The sequence below is a fragment of the Microchirus variegatus genome (genome assembly GCF_963457635.1).
Source record: "Microchirus variegatus genome assembly, chromosome: 9".
Taxonomy (NCBI): Eukaryota; Metazoa; Chordata; class Actinopteri; order Pleuronectiformes; family Soleidae; genus Microchirus; species Microchirus variegatus.
In genome coordinates this window covers 22,075,669-22,091,822 of record NC_139810.1, presented here as the reverse complement: position 1 = coordinate 22,091,822, position 16,154 = coordinate 22,075,669, and the positions used below count along the sequence as shown (strand labels likewise).

General features: G+C 41.9%; 1 protein-coding gene across 1 annotated transcript; it reads right to left on the bottom strand.

Annotated features, from left to right (window-relative positions):
• Nucleotides 1–1,496: 1,496 nt before the first annotated feature.
• cacnb3b (calcium channel, voltage-dependent, beta 3b) lies at nucleotides 1,497–10,841 on the bottom strand (the record flags this gene model as incomplete). Its single annotated transcript, XM_083894692.1, has 13 exons — nucleotides 1,497–1,526; nucleotides 1,624–1,794; nucleotides 1,895–1,990; nucleotides 2,497–2,648; nucleotides 2,795–2,895; nucleotides 3,128–3,186; nucleotides 5,850–5,930; nucleotides 6,118–6,137; nucleotides 6,470–6,522; nucleotides 6,752–6,873; nucleotides 6,991–7,113; nucleotides 7,212–7,331; nucleotides 10,803–10,841. The coding sequence occupies 13 exons, from the start codon at nucleotides 10,839–10,841 to the stop codon at nucleotides 1,497–1,499; spliced, it is 1,167 nt and encodes a 388-aa protein (XP_083750818.1).
• Nucleotides 10,842–16,154: the final 5,313 nt, after the last annotated feature.

Sequence of the window (16,154 nt, the reverse complement as noted above, 5' to 3'; positions counted from 1 at the left end):
TACGAGACTGCTAACAAACATAAACACACCAGCAGAGGTCGCTCTCCATCTACTTATAAGCCTTGACTACTCTGCTGAATTTTTTTGTTTGTTTTTTTGCCAAAAGACAATTAAATAATGAATTAGCCCTATTAGGGAGTGACCATTCTCACACTCTGTTGATGTGCTCAGAGACCTGAAGATTTCATGTGCCTACAACATCTAGATAAGCTTACTGACCCACAGTAATCTCTTTGGAACTGTTTGAGAAAAGATATATCAATAAAGTGATTGAGTATCAGATTATGGAATAAGGAAATAGCAGAGGTTTTCCAATGCATGTGTGCTATTATCTTCTCAAATCTTATCTTCTGTTTGGTTACATACTGTATGTTTTACCTCTGACAATCCATTATTTATTGTAAATAATTCTTCTAAAAGCCAACAGGGCACCAGTCATGCATTCACATCACTGTGAGAGGAGACGCACATAGACTGATGACATGCAACCCTACTGTGTGTTTGTCATGCATGGATTTCAATCAGGCTCATCAGCTGTACTGAGAGCCCAAATAACTACATGAATTCATAAAATATAGACTGGAAAACAATCGATGAACGAATGATAATGAAAGGGTGTTTCTCTTGGAGGTTCACGTAAAAAAAGAAACAAGTGTGCCTTTGAGGAAACATTTGGTTTCACTGGAATGACGGCTTACAGTAAATCTGTAGACGCGGAAGACAAACAGAATTTGTTTTCTGTTACTCTCTGCTTTCTTTGGTCAGAGAGGAAGACCCTGGTATCCCTAAATTGGTAAACTTTTCATTATTTTTGTGCTGTGCTGATCGATTTGCTTTTGCTACAGAAACGTACGCTCATACTCTGACTCCTCTGGTACATCTACAGTGAGTGCTGAATCAGCTTAGCTTAGCTCTAGTTCGGCTTCTTTTTTTTTTTCGGACGATGTGACTTCCAGTGTGAAAGCAGGAAAATGGCAGCAAGTTTGCAATGTCACTGTGAGGTTGGGGGGGGAGGGGGGGAGGTTGGTGGTGAAGGAAGGTGATGTGCAGTGTCTGCACTGCTTTACTGGTTTTTCAGTTACCAGTATACATGCAGCTGTAGAAAGCAGCCCTGAGTTGTTGCATGGCAGTGGGAGCAGGGTGCTCCTGTCGAGGGGGCAGCAGTGAGGTGGAGGCTCCTCTTTCTGTTACGGTGCTGGTCAAATCTTCCTCCTTTCTTCTCTCAAGGGACTCTTGTTCTCTTCTTTGCCCTCAGTGGTGCTTGAGAAGGTGGTGGCTGTCTTTGACGAGATGAGGGCTGCTGCTGCTGCTGCTGCCCCCTGGTGGCACCCTGGTCCCTGTGTGCTATGACTTCCTAGTCTTGACCCCGGCTGACAGCACATTCTGCTTTTGCAGAGGAGTAGGAGGCACATTTATGAACACATGAAAGAAAGAAAAAAGAAAAAGAAAAAAAGAACGGGTAAAAAAGTTCTTCTCACCTTTGACAGGGGTAGTGATCATTCTATCAACTCTTGAGTCTCAGAGAACTAGGGACAGAAAAATGGAAACAGGAAGCAGAAATGTAAAGCAGAATGCAGCCCAAATATAAACGAAAAAAAAACGTTGAATATTAGTTTGCCTTACCTGTTGGCTGGAGTTAGCTGACGGTGGGGTGATCACACTTTGGTCCAGTAAGGGGTTGACAGGGGCAGAACAGGGGAGATGTGTAGCCCGCCAGTAAATTTCTAGGTATTCTGCCAGGTGTTCACATGCATCATCCAGCTGATTCTCATCCAGGATAACGTCGAACAGCTCCTGTCGAGTCATGGGAAGGAACACGAGAGATAACAAATGAAAACTCCCAACACTCGGTGTCCGTTAAAAGTTGTTTGTCAGAGTTCCTGGTGAGACGTACAGGTGGACACTGAGCTAGTTTGTCCCCAGCCATCATCTGAACGTTGAGGTGTTTGCTTTGTGACTTCCCTCGAGATTTGATCAGCCTCTGAAGAACCTGTGAGACGAGAGGGCTGAGCAGTTAAAATGAAGAGTGAAAAATATATTTTTTTATAGATATATTACTACATCTATAGCCATATGGGCCCCCCTTAAATCAGACTTTTTTCTAAATATATATATATATATATATATATATATATGAGCTTGTTTCATGTTTTTATTAAAGTCGTAAATATGTTATTTCCTTTTTTTTCATTTTGCATCATAAATGTGTTTTTTATTGTCAACTGTATCATAACAATTGTTGGTTTTAAGCTTATTTCCTTCTTTTTTATTTTACATGAATGGCCCCTCATTGGTCCCCAAGTCATTTGAGGTTGAGACCCCTAATCTATAGCATAATATTCTACATACATGGAAGAGATTTAAAGCCCAAATTGGCAATTAAGGATGATTATTTAATTCCATTGTCATACTGTCATAAAATAATAATAATAATAATAATAATGATAATAATAATAATGATGATGTAACAATTGGTCAAAATGGTTAGTACTCTACTTTTGGCGAGGACACTTTGACGTAGACCATGATGGGAGCCAGGGAGGTTTTGAGGAGCTGTGTTGGGTGATTGATGGTGTCTGCATCCAGGACGACCAGCTGAAGAGACTTGGCCAGCTCAAAGATCCTCTCTATCTCACTCTGGACCTCAGCTGTGAAGAAACCAGAGCGTCACACGTTAACAAAACAAGCATCAGATAAGTTAGCAGTGTTTCACATGGAAGAAAGAGACGCTATCTCTTCTTAGCAGGTATTCATCTTTATTTAGCCAAAACAAAATCAAAGACTTGTCACCTACCAATACTGGAGCGTGTGTTAGATCTTTCCATTATGGCCTTCTTGTTGAGCACTGATCTTTTCGCCAGTGACAGATCAGCAGTCACCCGTGTAATAGAGATCCTAAAGATGAAGCGTCTTATCACATCACATCACATCCACAACTGCTCCATTTCAAAGGAAGAGATGAACTTGTACTCTCTCGCAGCTAAAAATAAATCATCATCATGATGTGTCCTATCGACCATGAAAATGTGATAGGCAGGATCCCCACGAGCAGCTCTGTAGCTCAGCCACAGTGTAACTGTACACTGAGCTGCAGCTGTGGAGAACCGCCACAGACAGCTTTACCCACCTGCCATCAAATCTGTGCTTCAGGAAGTCAAACAAGGCTTTCTGCATCATGTCTGTTACCTATAGACAGGGAGACGGGAGAAAGAAGGAGGAGGTCAGGAGAGACTATGCACCGACACAGCTCAACATATAGATCCCAAAAACTGGGAAATCACACAGTCCAAAAACATGCAATATGGAGATTATGTAAATTGGTCTTTCTAAATTGACCGTAGGTGTGAATGTGAGAGTGAATGGTTATTTTTTTCTCTATATGTGGCCCTGTGATGAACTGGTGAACTGTCCAGGTGCCTATGTCAGCTGAGATTGGCACAGCATAATTTCCAACTGTTTTAGAATTATTCTCACGCGAAACCAGCTTCTCATTATGGATTCCTTGCAGTTATAGTTGTCAACAAAATACATAAAACACTTATTCCCGAGAAGAAACGGCTGTCTGCCTGGACTTTCTAATGCTGGACAGAACAACATGCACACTTGGCACAATACAGCAGTTAATTAATAAATAATGAATTAAAGTGAATATTTAATTTTTACAACAATGGCCTTCCTGATGAAAGACAGTCAGAACAGTAGAAACAAGCACGTCGTGGAGACATATAGTGTGTGATGCTGATGGTATATGTACTATATACACTGTAAGGATGTGTGTATATGAGGAAAAGTCGGAGACCGTAAACAACAGTGAGCAACTGAAAATAATGTGTAGAAGACAAAGAAGAAGGAAAGAGAACGAGAGGAGGAAGAGAGAGAGAGTGAAAGAGAGAGGGAGGCTGGTGTTCACCGCAGGAACATCCCTAAAGCACATCAGCAGAGCAATACATGAATATTTCACTCCCTCACACACACACGTTTGCACAGCTATTCTTGTTAGGACTCTGCACTGACTTCCATTCATTTGAACAGCCTAACCTGAACATTAACCATAACCATACGTGCTCAAGCATATATGCTGCATACTGCTTCTCTTCAATTAGACTGATCACATTTGAACATGTTCATCTGCAGATACATTTCATTTTCTGAGACTAATCAAGTTCGAGTGCATTATGTTTACATACACCTCATCATATAGGTCACTTACGGTTCAGTATGGGAGACGACGTGATGCTGTACATGTGAGTTTCGTATCGCTCAAAATGGATCTAAGATTCCTGTTGTGTGTGCTATAATTTCATCAGGATATGACTGTGGTGTTTGGTATCACTGCTAATGGGATAATGGAGGCAAGAGTGATTCCCTTTACATCAAACCAGACAAGTCCATAAGAGAAAAGCCAATCCCGATTAAACTGGAACCAATGGAGGCAATTCCAGAAAGACATAGAAACAGACTGCTAAATATAAACTCATACTCTATAAGACACAAGGCTCCCACTTCAACAGAGTGGAGAAGACTGGGACCGAACAACCAACCATGGAATACGTGACTGACCCACAGTAGTAAACGTAGCAACACTTACATTATTTGTTATGTTCACTATTTAGTGTTTTAATTTAGGAGCCATCAGACATACAGCTGACTGCCATGTGCATGCTCGTAGGGTTAGGCACATGGAACCAGCAGACACTCGCTGAAAACACGACTGCCAGCAGGGACATAAGGAAGAACAGATTTCAGCCATTTCTCACCTTAAAAAAATGCTTTTAATTACAGCATCTCATTTTAAGGGAGGCTTTTCAAACCCTCCTGCACCAATCCACAGATAAAAGCTGCTATTTTTATATATAGGTCTTGGAGATCTGAATGAAGGATTTCAAACACCAAAGTCACAAGACAACTCATTCAAAGTTACTGATTGAGGCAATAGCGCATTAATAACTCATGTGTTCTATTATGTAAAATTGGTCATTTACTCTATGGACTTTGGAGCAGGGAGAGAGTGGTTTACAAACCTAATTTTTCCAATCTAACTGTAAGAAAAAAGTGGCAACATATTCTTTTCATATCTTAAACTTTTGTTAACTAGCTAAAATCTGGGTCATGTTATCAGTCTGTACTTTTGAGTGCTCATCGAGCTAAGGCCGTAGTCCAACTAAGACAATCAATCGGACAACGTGCCGAGTTTGCGAAAATCGATTCATTGGCTGTGTACGTCTAACTCCCCCTCCAAAGGTGGCGCTGTATCTCTTTATAAGCTAGTGCCTATTGAATCAGTTTCCTGTTGACCACTACGTCACAGAAAAACAAACAGTGAACGGTAAGATGGACGGTGAATGGATCGTGCTGTTGTTCTGTATGTTTCGTACCTGCTGTGTTAATCGTGATAAAAATTAGATCGAGCATTAGCTCTTGTGGTTGCTGTGTTGTCAGAAAAAAGGCGCCCTTTATTCGTAGGTTAAAGACCGGGAGGAAATTTTGGTGCATGCGTAGAACACCAAGACCGACTCAGCGTATAAAAGCAGGAGTAATCGGACTATGCATTGTATTATCCAGGTATGTTAGTCCGATAAAGACTGACTCATTTTTAGTCAGACTAACTTGTTTACATGACATCGAGAAAACCAAATTATTGCTAAATGTAAAAGCACTGAGTGAGAGAGTTGTTATGTCCTGATCCCACACAGATTCATGGAAACACAAATAATTCTGAGCTATCCTTTAAAAGCAGTCGGTTAAATCACATCAGCACATACACATGTGGACACATCCATGGAATCATTTGAATCCAAAAGCACAACCAACCCACGCTAAATGACGAGCGGTACAGTTCGTTTGCTCACCTCATATCCTTTCAGAGAAGGACCCACCAGCACCACTGGCCGCATTGAGGGAACCACATCATAAGGAGGAACATGTTCAGTCTGGCCACATGCACAGAAAATACAGACCATAATGAAGTGAATACAATGACACACAGATGTAAAAGAATGGCAACTAGTTCAAGTCGTTCAGCATGTCACAATGTCCTGTCAACTATGTACAGAACAATTTGTAACTTTCATAATGTTTGGGTAAATGTGAAATGAAGAGGCAGAATGACAAACGTACCTGCTTCTGCTTCTGTTTGGCTTACAGAATAAACAGAATGAACATTAGGTAAACTGCAGGAAGGTTAATAATCTATACAAGGCTCCACAAAAGTGCATTAAAAAGATAACATAGCTGAAGAAAAGTAAATAATAGTAAAGTACATTGTCAACCAACTCACCTGATCCCTGAAATCACATCATAAATTAAGTATTGTTTAATTTAAAAAGCAAAGTAAATAGATGTTTCTGAACAGGGAAAAGTTTAGCCCATGAATATTTGCTGTATATAAAAGTGACCCTGTGAGAGGATGCAGTCGCCATCGAAGCAGAACAAACACATGAAGCAGCAGGATTCCTCCAGTCCCACTTACCTGCAGATGGTGGGGTGGACCTCCAGCCTCCTGATGAAGCGTTCAAGCCTTTCCTGTGGAGCAACATAATGCAAGGGTTTATTTCATGTGAAGCCCCTCAGGAGGCAATTAAATTATTAGATAGAAGGACTTGAAGGAAACCAGAGCAACACATGACTTGTTAGGTCAAAAAAATAAATAAATAAAAGTTTTCAAAGTGTGTGACAGACAAAAGTGTGGTTTAATTTGACAGTCACACAAAGTCAAGTATATACTGTATCTGAGAGCTGAGTGATCTCTGACCTTGCTGCAGCTTTCTGCTCTTGTTTTATCCTCATGGCTTCCAGTTTGACAGGACTTGGGATGAAAGTGATGTCTGCTCCTTCCTTCACCAGCCGACCAATCCACCAATCATTGTTGTATTTCTGCATGGAAGCAAAACACATCGTATTCAACTGTGACGTCAAAAAAAAAAACAAGACATGGAGAACGCTCTGTGATGATCATGATCATGTTTGTGTGTGTTGGATGTAACCTCTCACCTCTTTGATGTGCAGAAAGTCTTTGGTTTCAAAGTTGATTGCAGCACCTTGGACTGGACAATCTTCATCAAGGGCTCCACAGTAACTCACATTGGTCTTCACTGCAAATGCTACTGGTTTAGACTGTTGAGAGGCAAAACAAATTAAAACATACCATGGTCAGCAGGACCTGAAGGCAGCTCTAAGAGCAGGCTTTGACCTTTGAGCGATTAGGCTCTCACCTTGGCTCTCTCCAGCTGCAACTGAGCCTGGCGCTCGGCTTCTCGCCGAGACGCCTCCTGGTCCTCCTCCAGGGACAGGTCGGAATCAGAGGGTCGACTAGTGTAGGAATCTGCTGAACCCTGGAAGAGAGTAGGAGAAGGCAGTTAAATACACCAAAGTACTGTAACGTAGCAGTTTTTCAACATTACATGTGATATAGTGCAGGCTGTAGATGCAGCTCCAGACAAATCACCTACATTTCCCTCTATGTCCTCCATGTCTTTCTGTCTCTAAACCTTCCTGCCCTTTCCTGAAGCCATGTGATCTAGTCTGCACGTTACTGCAGCTTTCCAAAGCAGGCTTTCTCAGGGGAGCATGTGCCTGATTACTGCAACAACACCAACAACCAGCGCAGTATTGTTGTGTGTTTGTTCACTCAACCAACCACAGATGTTGACCCAAAGTCTTCAGGAAAAGCAAACTGCACTGCAACTCAGACAATATACTGTATTTATATATAACTTTTAAACCACTTCAAATCTATATTGAGCACTAAAACTAATTTTAGTTATGTGTCTTCAAATTTGTGAATTGGTTTATGTTTTTAGGGATTGAAAACTTTGCTGACACTTAAAACCGTAAACCCCTGATGCAGTTCTGTGTGTGATGCACTTTTGTACAAAACTGGTCACTTTTTTAAAAAACTGAATCACTTTAGAACAAAAACACAAACACCATGATCATTAACATTTACATTCATATTTACATTTATACATGAGCAGAACTTTTAACACTATGTATTTCACAGACAACTCTCACAAACCTCACAAAATCCTTTCCCTCTCACTCCATCAGCAGCCTGTTTTTTTCCCTTGTGGCTTCAGTCCCAACTGAGTGCAGAGCTGGAAGACTCCTCACATACCAGACAGGAGCACCCACATAAGGCAGCCAAATATAGCTCTCTAACAACATCATCCTCATTTTACTTTTTTCCCTCCCTTCACATCTCCTCCTCCCTCATCTCCTCCCTCCCTTTTACCAACTGTTTTCCCAGCCCTCCAAAAAGCTGTTTTAGTTGAATCCAGTGCAAAACGTGTCAATATGATTTAAAATCAAAGCCACGGGTGAAGCGCAATCTGAAGAGCGAGCTCATGGATGGAAATGATCAATATTCTGGTCTCTTATTACAAAAATGTTCATCTACAAAAGCTTCACATATTCTTGCTGCACACATTCCTATCTAGTGTCACTGATAAAATAGTCCATGTTTCTTGTCTCTGTTTGTGGTTGTTGAGTCACGCAAGTCAATTTTTAGAAATCTTGAATGCAGATGCAGAGAATCAGAAAACAGCGGTGTCAGTGTGACACTCAACTGTCAGACAGATGATAACACTCGAAAAATCAATGCGTTGTAGAGAAAGTCTACTGATCTACTGAGATCACAAACATCTCTAGGGTTCACAGAGAATGGTCAAAAGAAGAGAAAATATACAGTGAGTGTAAGGCAAACATGCCTGAGAATGGTTTAAAATTCAAGGACTGCAACAATAATTTGAAGCAGATGGGCTACAGCAGCAGAAGACCACACCAGGTGCCACTACTACCACTTTATCAGACATCTGTGACTGATGAGTGTATAATAGATGCTCGTACTTGAGCTACTGTATGTTTGATAGGCATTTTTTTTAATCTGAATGAGGAAGACTGTTGATAACCTTTACAATAACTGCACATACACTGATGTGGCCTTAATTTTGATAAGTCTGTTTCCATCTTTATTCTTCTTTGGTCATCTTTGATCTACTTATCTGTGTCATAACTGTCTGCTCATCTGTGAATATAATCCAGGATATGTCAACGCTGTTTTGTACTGTATGTCTAACTGTGTGTATGGACAACGACACTAGGCCACCTAAAGGTGGAAGACTGGATCTAAATGTTTACTGATTTAGATCAGTCAACAGAAACGAGTACAAATTAAAAAGAAACATGCAATAGGCATGCATACTGCAAGCTTTAATGGAAACTACTCTCAAACTATGAATTGTCACAACCAAGAGGTATCAGCAGACTCAATATATTTCACCACAGTGTTCTTGGTGTATCTTTTAGACAAATTCCCTCTGCCCACTGCAGAGCGTCAACACTAAAAACCCTGCTGTTCACCACACAACAGTGGGACCAATAGTGGAAGCATTCATGCAAGTCTCAGCACTACTGTGTGTGCCCATTCTGGGTTTTTTTTTGTTTCGTTTTTTTTAATAAGAGGAAGACTCACAATGCAGTTGTCTTTGTAAACGTACAGATATAACATCATAATAATGAACATAAGAAGAAATGCTCATTATACTTGAAGTCGTATTCGAGCCTGAGATTATGTCTCTGCATCATTTGTAAATGTTCACCAGCAGAAAGAAACATGCATATCACAAACACCTTGCCTTTACCAAAGAACCAACAGTGAGTGACACTTTCGTTCATGCATGAATGGATGAATACTTTTGTCCTGTTATACTATTATATAATTATTATACTATCATAGAGTGTCCAATATGATATTCAATTAGTTATTTCTGTGTTTTACTGTTTTTTATAGATTCATTTTGCATCATAAATAAATGTTCACTGTGAACTATTTATCGTTCCATATCAGAACAAACACTCTAATTTTGAAATGATGTGAAATATCATCATAAATATTATCATGTCAAGAGGGGAGCCACGCGTTCCATCACTGAAGCCACAGAGAGGGCGAGCCCATGGATTGCTCCTGCTGGGATGCAATCTGGGACTTGATCAAAACCAGATGGGGCACCTGGGTGGGGGGTCTGATGTTGAAAGACCCGAAACCCCCGAGGACCCCAGGAACATCTTTGAAGATCCCAGAGACTATTTTGAGATCTTTTTCCACAAAAGGTTAGACTTTAGGTCTAACTTGGGTCAGGTTTTAACTTGACCAAACTTGACATTTAGTGGGTCCCATGTCATTTGAATATGAGACCAATGATCTATAGCAGGGTTTCTCACTCCTGGTTCTGGGGAGCCACTGTCCTACATATTTTAGATGTTTCCCTGCTCAAACACACCTGATTCAAATGCTCTTCAGTAAGCTCTGCTGAAGCCTGATAACGACCCATTTATTTGAATCAGGTGTTTTAGCATTTTGAATTAACAGCCAAAGAAACGTCATAAACACAAAGCCTCTGGTGTGGGCTCAGCTACGATGTGTAAAGGTGTGGGTGACTTCATCAAAAAAAAAAGACTATGAGATCATGGCAGTAGAATCCAAATCATTGTTGCTCAACAGATGGGCCTCAAGTTCAAAGCAGAGCAGCAAAGTACAAAGAAACAATAGGTGTACATTTACAGTATGTGTTGAAAGCCAGATGAGGAGGAGGAGGGAGGGAGGGAGGGAAGAGAGAAAAAAGTGAAGAGATGCTGGTAAAGTGAGTGAACGAGACAGACTCTCTGCTGAGACAAGAGTGAGAGGGGGATGAGGAAGGATAAAAGCAGAGGGAAGATGTCTCAGACAGATAAGCGGCTCGTGGAAGAACAGGATGAGTTTGCATTCAGAGTGATTCAACGAAAAACGGGGAGCATCAACAGCGTACCTTGTTACAGATGAGTCCTGTAGCGCTCGAGTCAGACATGATTGTGCTGCCAGTGTACCCCCCCCACCCCACCGCGACCCACCCCCCACCATTGCACAGAAAAGGCAGAACCCTCCTCCTCCTCCTCCTCCTCCTCCTCCTCCTCCTCCCTGCCTGTGGTAAAGAGGGAGAGGCACGCTCAGCTTAAGTGCTTCACAGCTGACGTTGCTGGGTTGCTCCAACATCCATTTCCTATTCAAAATTGATGCCTTGACTGCAGCATCAGTGTGTACACACCCACATACTGGTATAGTCCAGTGGGTTTCTTTAGCTGCATGCCAGTGTTCATGGAGCTGTCATCTGGTTTCCTCTCCTCTCCTCTCTTCTCCCGGCATTAAAAAAAAACCTTTCTTCTTTTCCTCTTATGCAAATTCCAACTTTGAGGAATCCTGAGATCAAGCAGTTCCACACAGACAGGTTTGTCCTGTGTTTACTCTCAAACTGCAGGGTATCATTTTAACCGGGCACAGACTGAACTTCTAAAAATACGACTCAGCAAAGACTGGAGAGTTATGTAAGCCATGTTTTAAGTGTTAATAATACACTAATAACCAAGCAAGAAAAGGGCTAAGACACAGTTGAATGTGCCAATCAATGATTTTGGGTATGACACTGTCAATGTGGTCTATACAGTTAGCAGAAGCTGGCGGGAACAGGCAACAAACAGGCAGGAGGACATGAATGGAGTGATGGAGAGGAATTAGAGGAGGGCAGGGCTGTGCCCGCCTGCTTGTCTGCCCTGCACCATCCTTCTGACAGGAAGGTGATGCACGAGCTGACAGAACAGAAATGCAGCTGTGAGTCAGCAGGCAGAGTTCATCAGATGTCTTAATAAGCTGGGACAGAGGGTCTCTATACTGTTGGAGACCGTCAGCCTCATTGTTCGTGGCAAGCCACGCTCTATCTGTATCACCTCAGGCACCGAGGACTCCATACTTTTTGGTCACTATTGTACTGGCTCTCCCTCGCCCTCATTCAACTTTGCCTGTTTAAGAATTAAGTGCACTCTGCCAGGGCTTTTAGCAAAAAAGTGTCTCAGGGCTATTTTTCTGTGTGGCTTTTTAAAATGAGAGGGACGAAGCAGGCGTACGCACGCTCACGCACGCACATTAATGTAGCTAGAAAATGTCTAGCCTCTGGCACATAGAAGATAGGGTCACTATTTTCATCGTTAGTGAATGAAACAGTGATTGCGTAACACAGGGTCAAAACAGTGGAAACAGAGAGAGGAGAGTCACTCGTCGCTTGAAAATGAGAGAGAACATAAACTGAGAAAAAATCACAGAAAAGTGATTTTCTATCAATATTTGATCTGTGGCTGCAATACTGCACATTCACGAAGGGAAGTGCGAGACGGTTGGAATGAGAAAGACAAGTGGGAGGTTGGAGAGAGGAGGAATCAGACAGAAAAGAAAGAGGGTGGAGTAAGTGTGCGCTAGAACAATAGGAGCAGATATTAACAATAGAAGCTTGAATTTTGTTGCTACTTGGTCTAGTGTTTGGTCAGTCTAAATATAGCTCTCCTCTTCCTCTTTCTCTCCTCTCCTCTCATGCTCGGTGGAGAGATGAAAGTAGAGGATTGTCAAAGTTCACAGAGTTTGGATGAATAACGTCCAGAAGGAGCAGAGCAGAGCAGATCTGAGTCTGGCTCAGCTTTATTCACTGATGCCATATCTGAACACGGACATAAGTGTTTGTAGGGAGAAGAAGAACAGACGCTGCCGAGGCTTGTTTCTGTGTCAGTCTGCAGCATGTTTACAGAATCTGCTGGATTCATCGCTTTTTTACGAGATAATAAAAGTGTTCAGTCCTCCTGATGATTCAGCTGTTCTTAATGATGTGTTTAGAGCTTGTTCTTCACAATCACATGAAAGGCAAAGAGACCAAGTTGGGTGTGGGCATAAGTGAAATTGAGGTTTTTCTTAAAAAGAAAATCTTCAAGTCCAGTTGCTACTGTTTTGAATAATGAATGTGAATCTACACAGATGATAAAACTCAATGTAATATGTTTACTGTCCTATTTATGCACACATGCAAGTCCCTCCATCTTTTTTTCCAAAATAGTTTTTAATTGATAAATTAAGACAGAGATCTCAAATGTCAAATCTCATTTTAGCACAAGGATTTAATAAAATCTCCAAATATGATTTAAACTAATGCATGTCTGACCAGCAATAGAGTAAATACATTATGTCAGGTGCCAGCTCTATAGGCAGCATGGCAGTTTATGACCCTTGCTGCTATAAAGACATTCTGGTCAAAAAAAGTATGAAGGTTTGATATTTCTATATTTGATCCATTTAAGCTTTTTGCTGAGCACCATAGAGCAACCACACTCTCTCTGCACTGTAAGCAACCGAGAAGCTCTGCACCACCCGAGTAGCTCTCAAAAGACGACTTTTACCAAAAACAACGTTGAGTTGTTTGACCAGTCATCTGCCGGTGTTTCCAACCTTTTTGACTTGTGAAGAGACACATTAAGATCTGTGTGTAGAGGGAGCTGAGGTAGAATTACAGGCAGAGGTGGATCATTCAGAGAGAAGGTCTCCTGACAGTGCAACCAGAGCAGGGCAGAGTGGATCAATAGGAGAGCCACCCAGATTGATACTCCATCCTGTCTTGAACAGCTCCAACCTCCTTCTGCTCTAATGTTACCTTCGTCTTCTTCTTCTTCTTCTGTGTTTAATGAGCCCTTAGCAGATCCTGCAGCCTATAAATAAGCACTTCCAAGTCATTTCAAGACACGCGACACAACTGCTTTATCACAGTCACAGCAGTATGGAGGGTTAAGAATAGGGGGGACATATTGTATCAGCCAAACGCAGAGGAACGCTACTGTTGCAACGAGGACAAGATAATGACTCGAATATAAGAGGAGGGTCAACATCGAAGCTGACACGTACAGTAGAGGAGGAAGAGGAGCGGAGCACAGCGAGTCAGTAAACTATATCTTCCCTCCCCGGTCTCGCTTTAGCCTGGCAGGCAATGCTGTATATGGTTTCGGCTTCCGTCCCCTGAGGGAGTCCTCAAACCTGACTTCACCAAACTGCTTCAAAGTGCAGAGAGGCTGGGGTTAACCCACATAAAGCCGTGTACCTAAGAGTACAGTGGGGCATGGAATGGCACAGCGCTGCAGCATCCTTCATTAAATCAGATTTGTTTGTTCGAGGCTGACCTGATTTAGGCTCTTGGTTTGAGCTGGGCTTAATTGGTGTGTCTTGATAGTGGGCAGAGCAAACTGAGAGAATGTCAGGTTTATTAATATGTAATGCCGTCCTATATATTCTTTTTCACATCACAGCTGTATATCTAGGAGCTATGCCTTTTATTCTGCCTGAATCTTAAATATTCAGTCCCTATGCCAGGCATATACGTAAAATAGTAGAATAAAGATATTTTCTAGATGAGACAAAAGGAATGTGTCATAAGAAGGAAATGAGAGCCTGTACTTAATTAGACTTTCCTGACTCAATATCAAGATTTTTTTTTTAAAAGACAAGCTTCTCAAGGAGAAGTTGGAACTGGAATCTCAACATTACTGGTTCAAAAAATGTAATCAAGGCATTGCACATTGATGCACCAATACACACACACACACACACACACACACACACACACACACACTCATGCACTCTGCTCCTCTCGGGACAGGCTTTTAGTGCTCTGTCTCATGCAGTATTTAATTGACCCCACACAGGAAGCCTTGCAGTCACAAATGCATTCCTTCCCCCCACCAGCAGAGAAAGCATGAATGCCTGCGAGTGAACCCACAGCTTCCCACCGCTGCAAACTCTGCCACACAACTGCACTAAATGACATTTTCTGGTTTAGTGCAACTCAGTACTTTCCACAGAAACGTCACTCCTGACGGGGAGGAGTTTGGACAAACATCAAATTTTCTTCAAAATCATTTCAATTCTGCCGTGCCCTCACTTTGGCAGCCACGTAAATCAACACAATTCCTCAAACTTTCAGTCAAAATGACACGAGCAGAGCTCAAGGATCTCCCTGCTTCTGTAGAGTGAACGATCAGGTGGTAAACAAAGCATGTGCTGATCTGTAGTTGGGTGTCCACACAGTTTGCAAGGAGGAGATGAGATGCAGAAGATGTAGCAGCATATACTCACTCAGTTGGAGGTAGGAGAGCACTCTCCCCGTCTCTCTCGCTCGTTCTCCCTGCTAGTCAGTCATGGTGTGCTCTCTCACTCGCTCTCGGTTAACACTGAGAAGCTTGTAAGCAGCCTGTCCCTCTGTCTTTCTCTGAACCCCCTCCTTTCCTTATTCTCCACCTCTCTCAGTACACAAACGTTTGCTACGTCAGTGAGGCTCTCTCTCCACTCTGCATATCATCCTCCCCACCCTCTCTCCTTTCTCTCTTCCTTCATCTCCACCTTGCCTGTCCAATGGCACTGAGCATCTCCAGCACATGCTAAGTTCATTCAGGATTCAATCATGACACGTCATCACTGATGTGGTGTTTTTTTGCAATTATATGTTGCTATAATCAAATAATAATAAACATTAAAATCCACTTTAACTGAAACGGACCTTGCCCACGCCACGTCCCAACACCAAAGCTACACCGAAGGGAGTGAAAACCATGCAACCATGTTGTATCACTGACGAACAAAAAGCTAAAACCTCAAAGGGAAATAAATCTGCCACTTTTCCTGTCACATCAAATTGTTTTTCAGCCACTGTGGGTTTCAACATGTCAAAAAGAAAAGTTTGGAGAGAGGAGGAATTCATGTGGCGTGTGACGGGATATGGGAGCCATGTTTAGTTGTCTCTGTTCGACATGTGCAGACGTCCCCAGTGTAGTATTCTGTTGACCGGGTGTGTTCTGTAGATGTCATGGCTGGCTGTGCTCTGACAGCTGCTCAGCTCCTGAGCATACAGACAGATTGCAGATGTGGAAGTATTAAAAAAAAAGAAAAAAAAAATGTGTTACAATTACAAATTACAATACAGTGTCAAATAAACAACGTGCATCTGAGGATGTACCAATGTGTATGTGACACCACAAAACCATGCGAATGGTGTGAAAATCTACAGCAAAGTTGAGATTCATAATTCATAGTAAAGGCTGTAGGAAACAATAAGGCAGTGTAGGAAAAAAGAGGAGAGAGACAGAGGAGGCATTCTGCATGAGCAAAGGATGTGAATAAAACATGACTGAATTAATGTTTAGAAGTTAAACTCCATGGTGCTTTGCACCAAGAAGGACATAAAAACACCAAAAGGAGAAAGAGCACCTTTAGGAGCAGTATCCGACCATCGGAGTGCAGATGTCTGTCAGTCTTTCCTGTATGA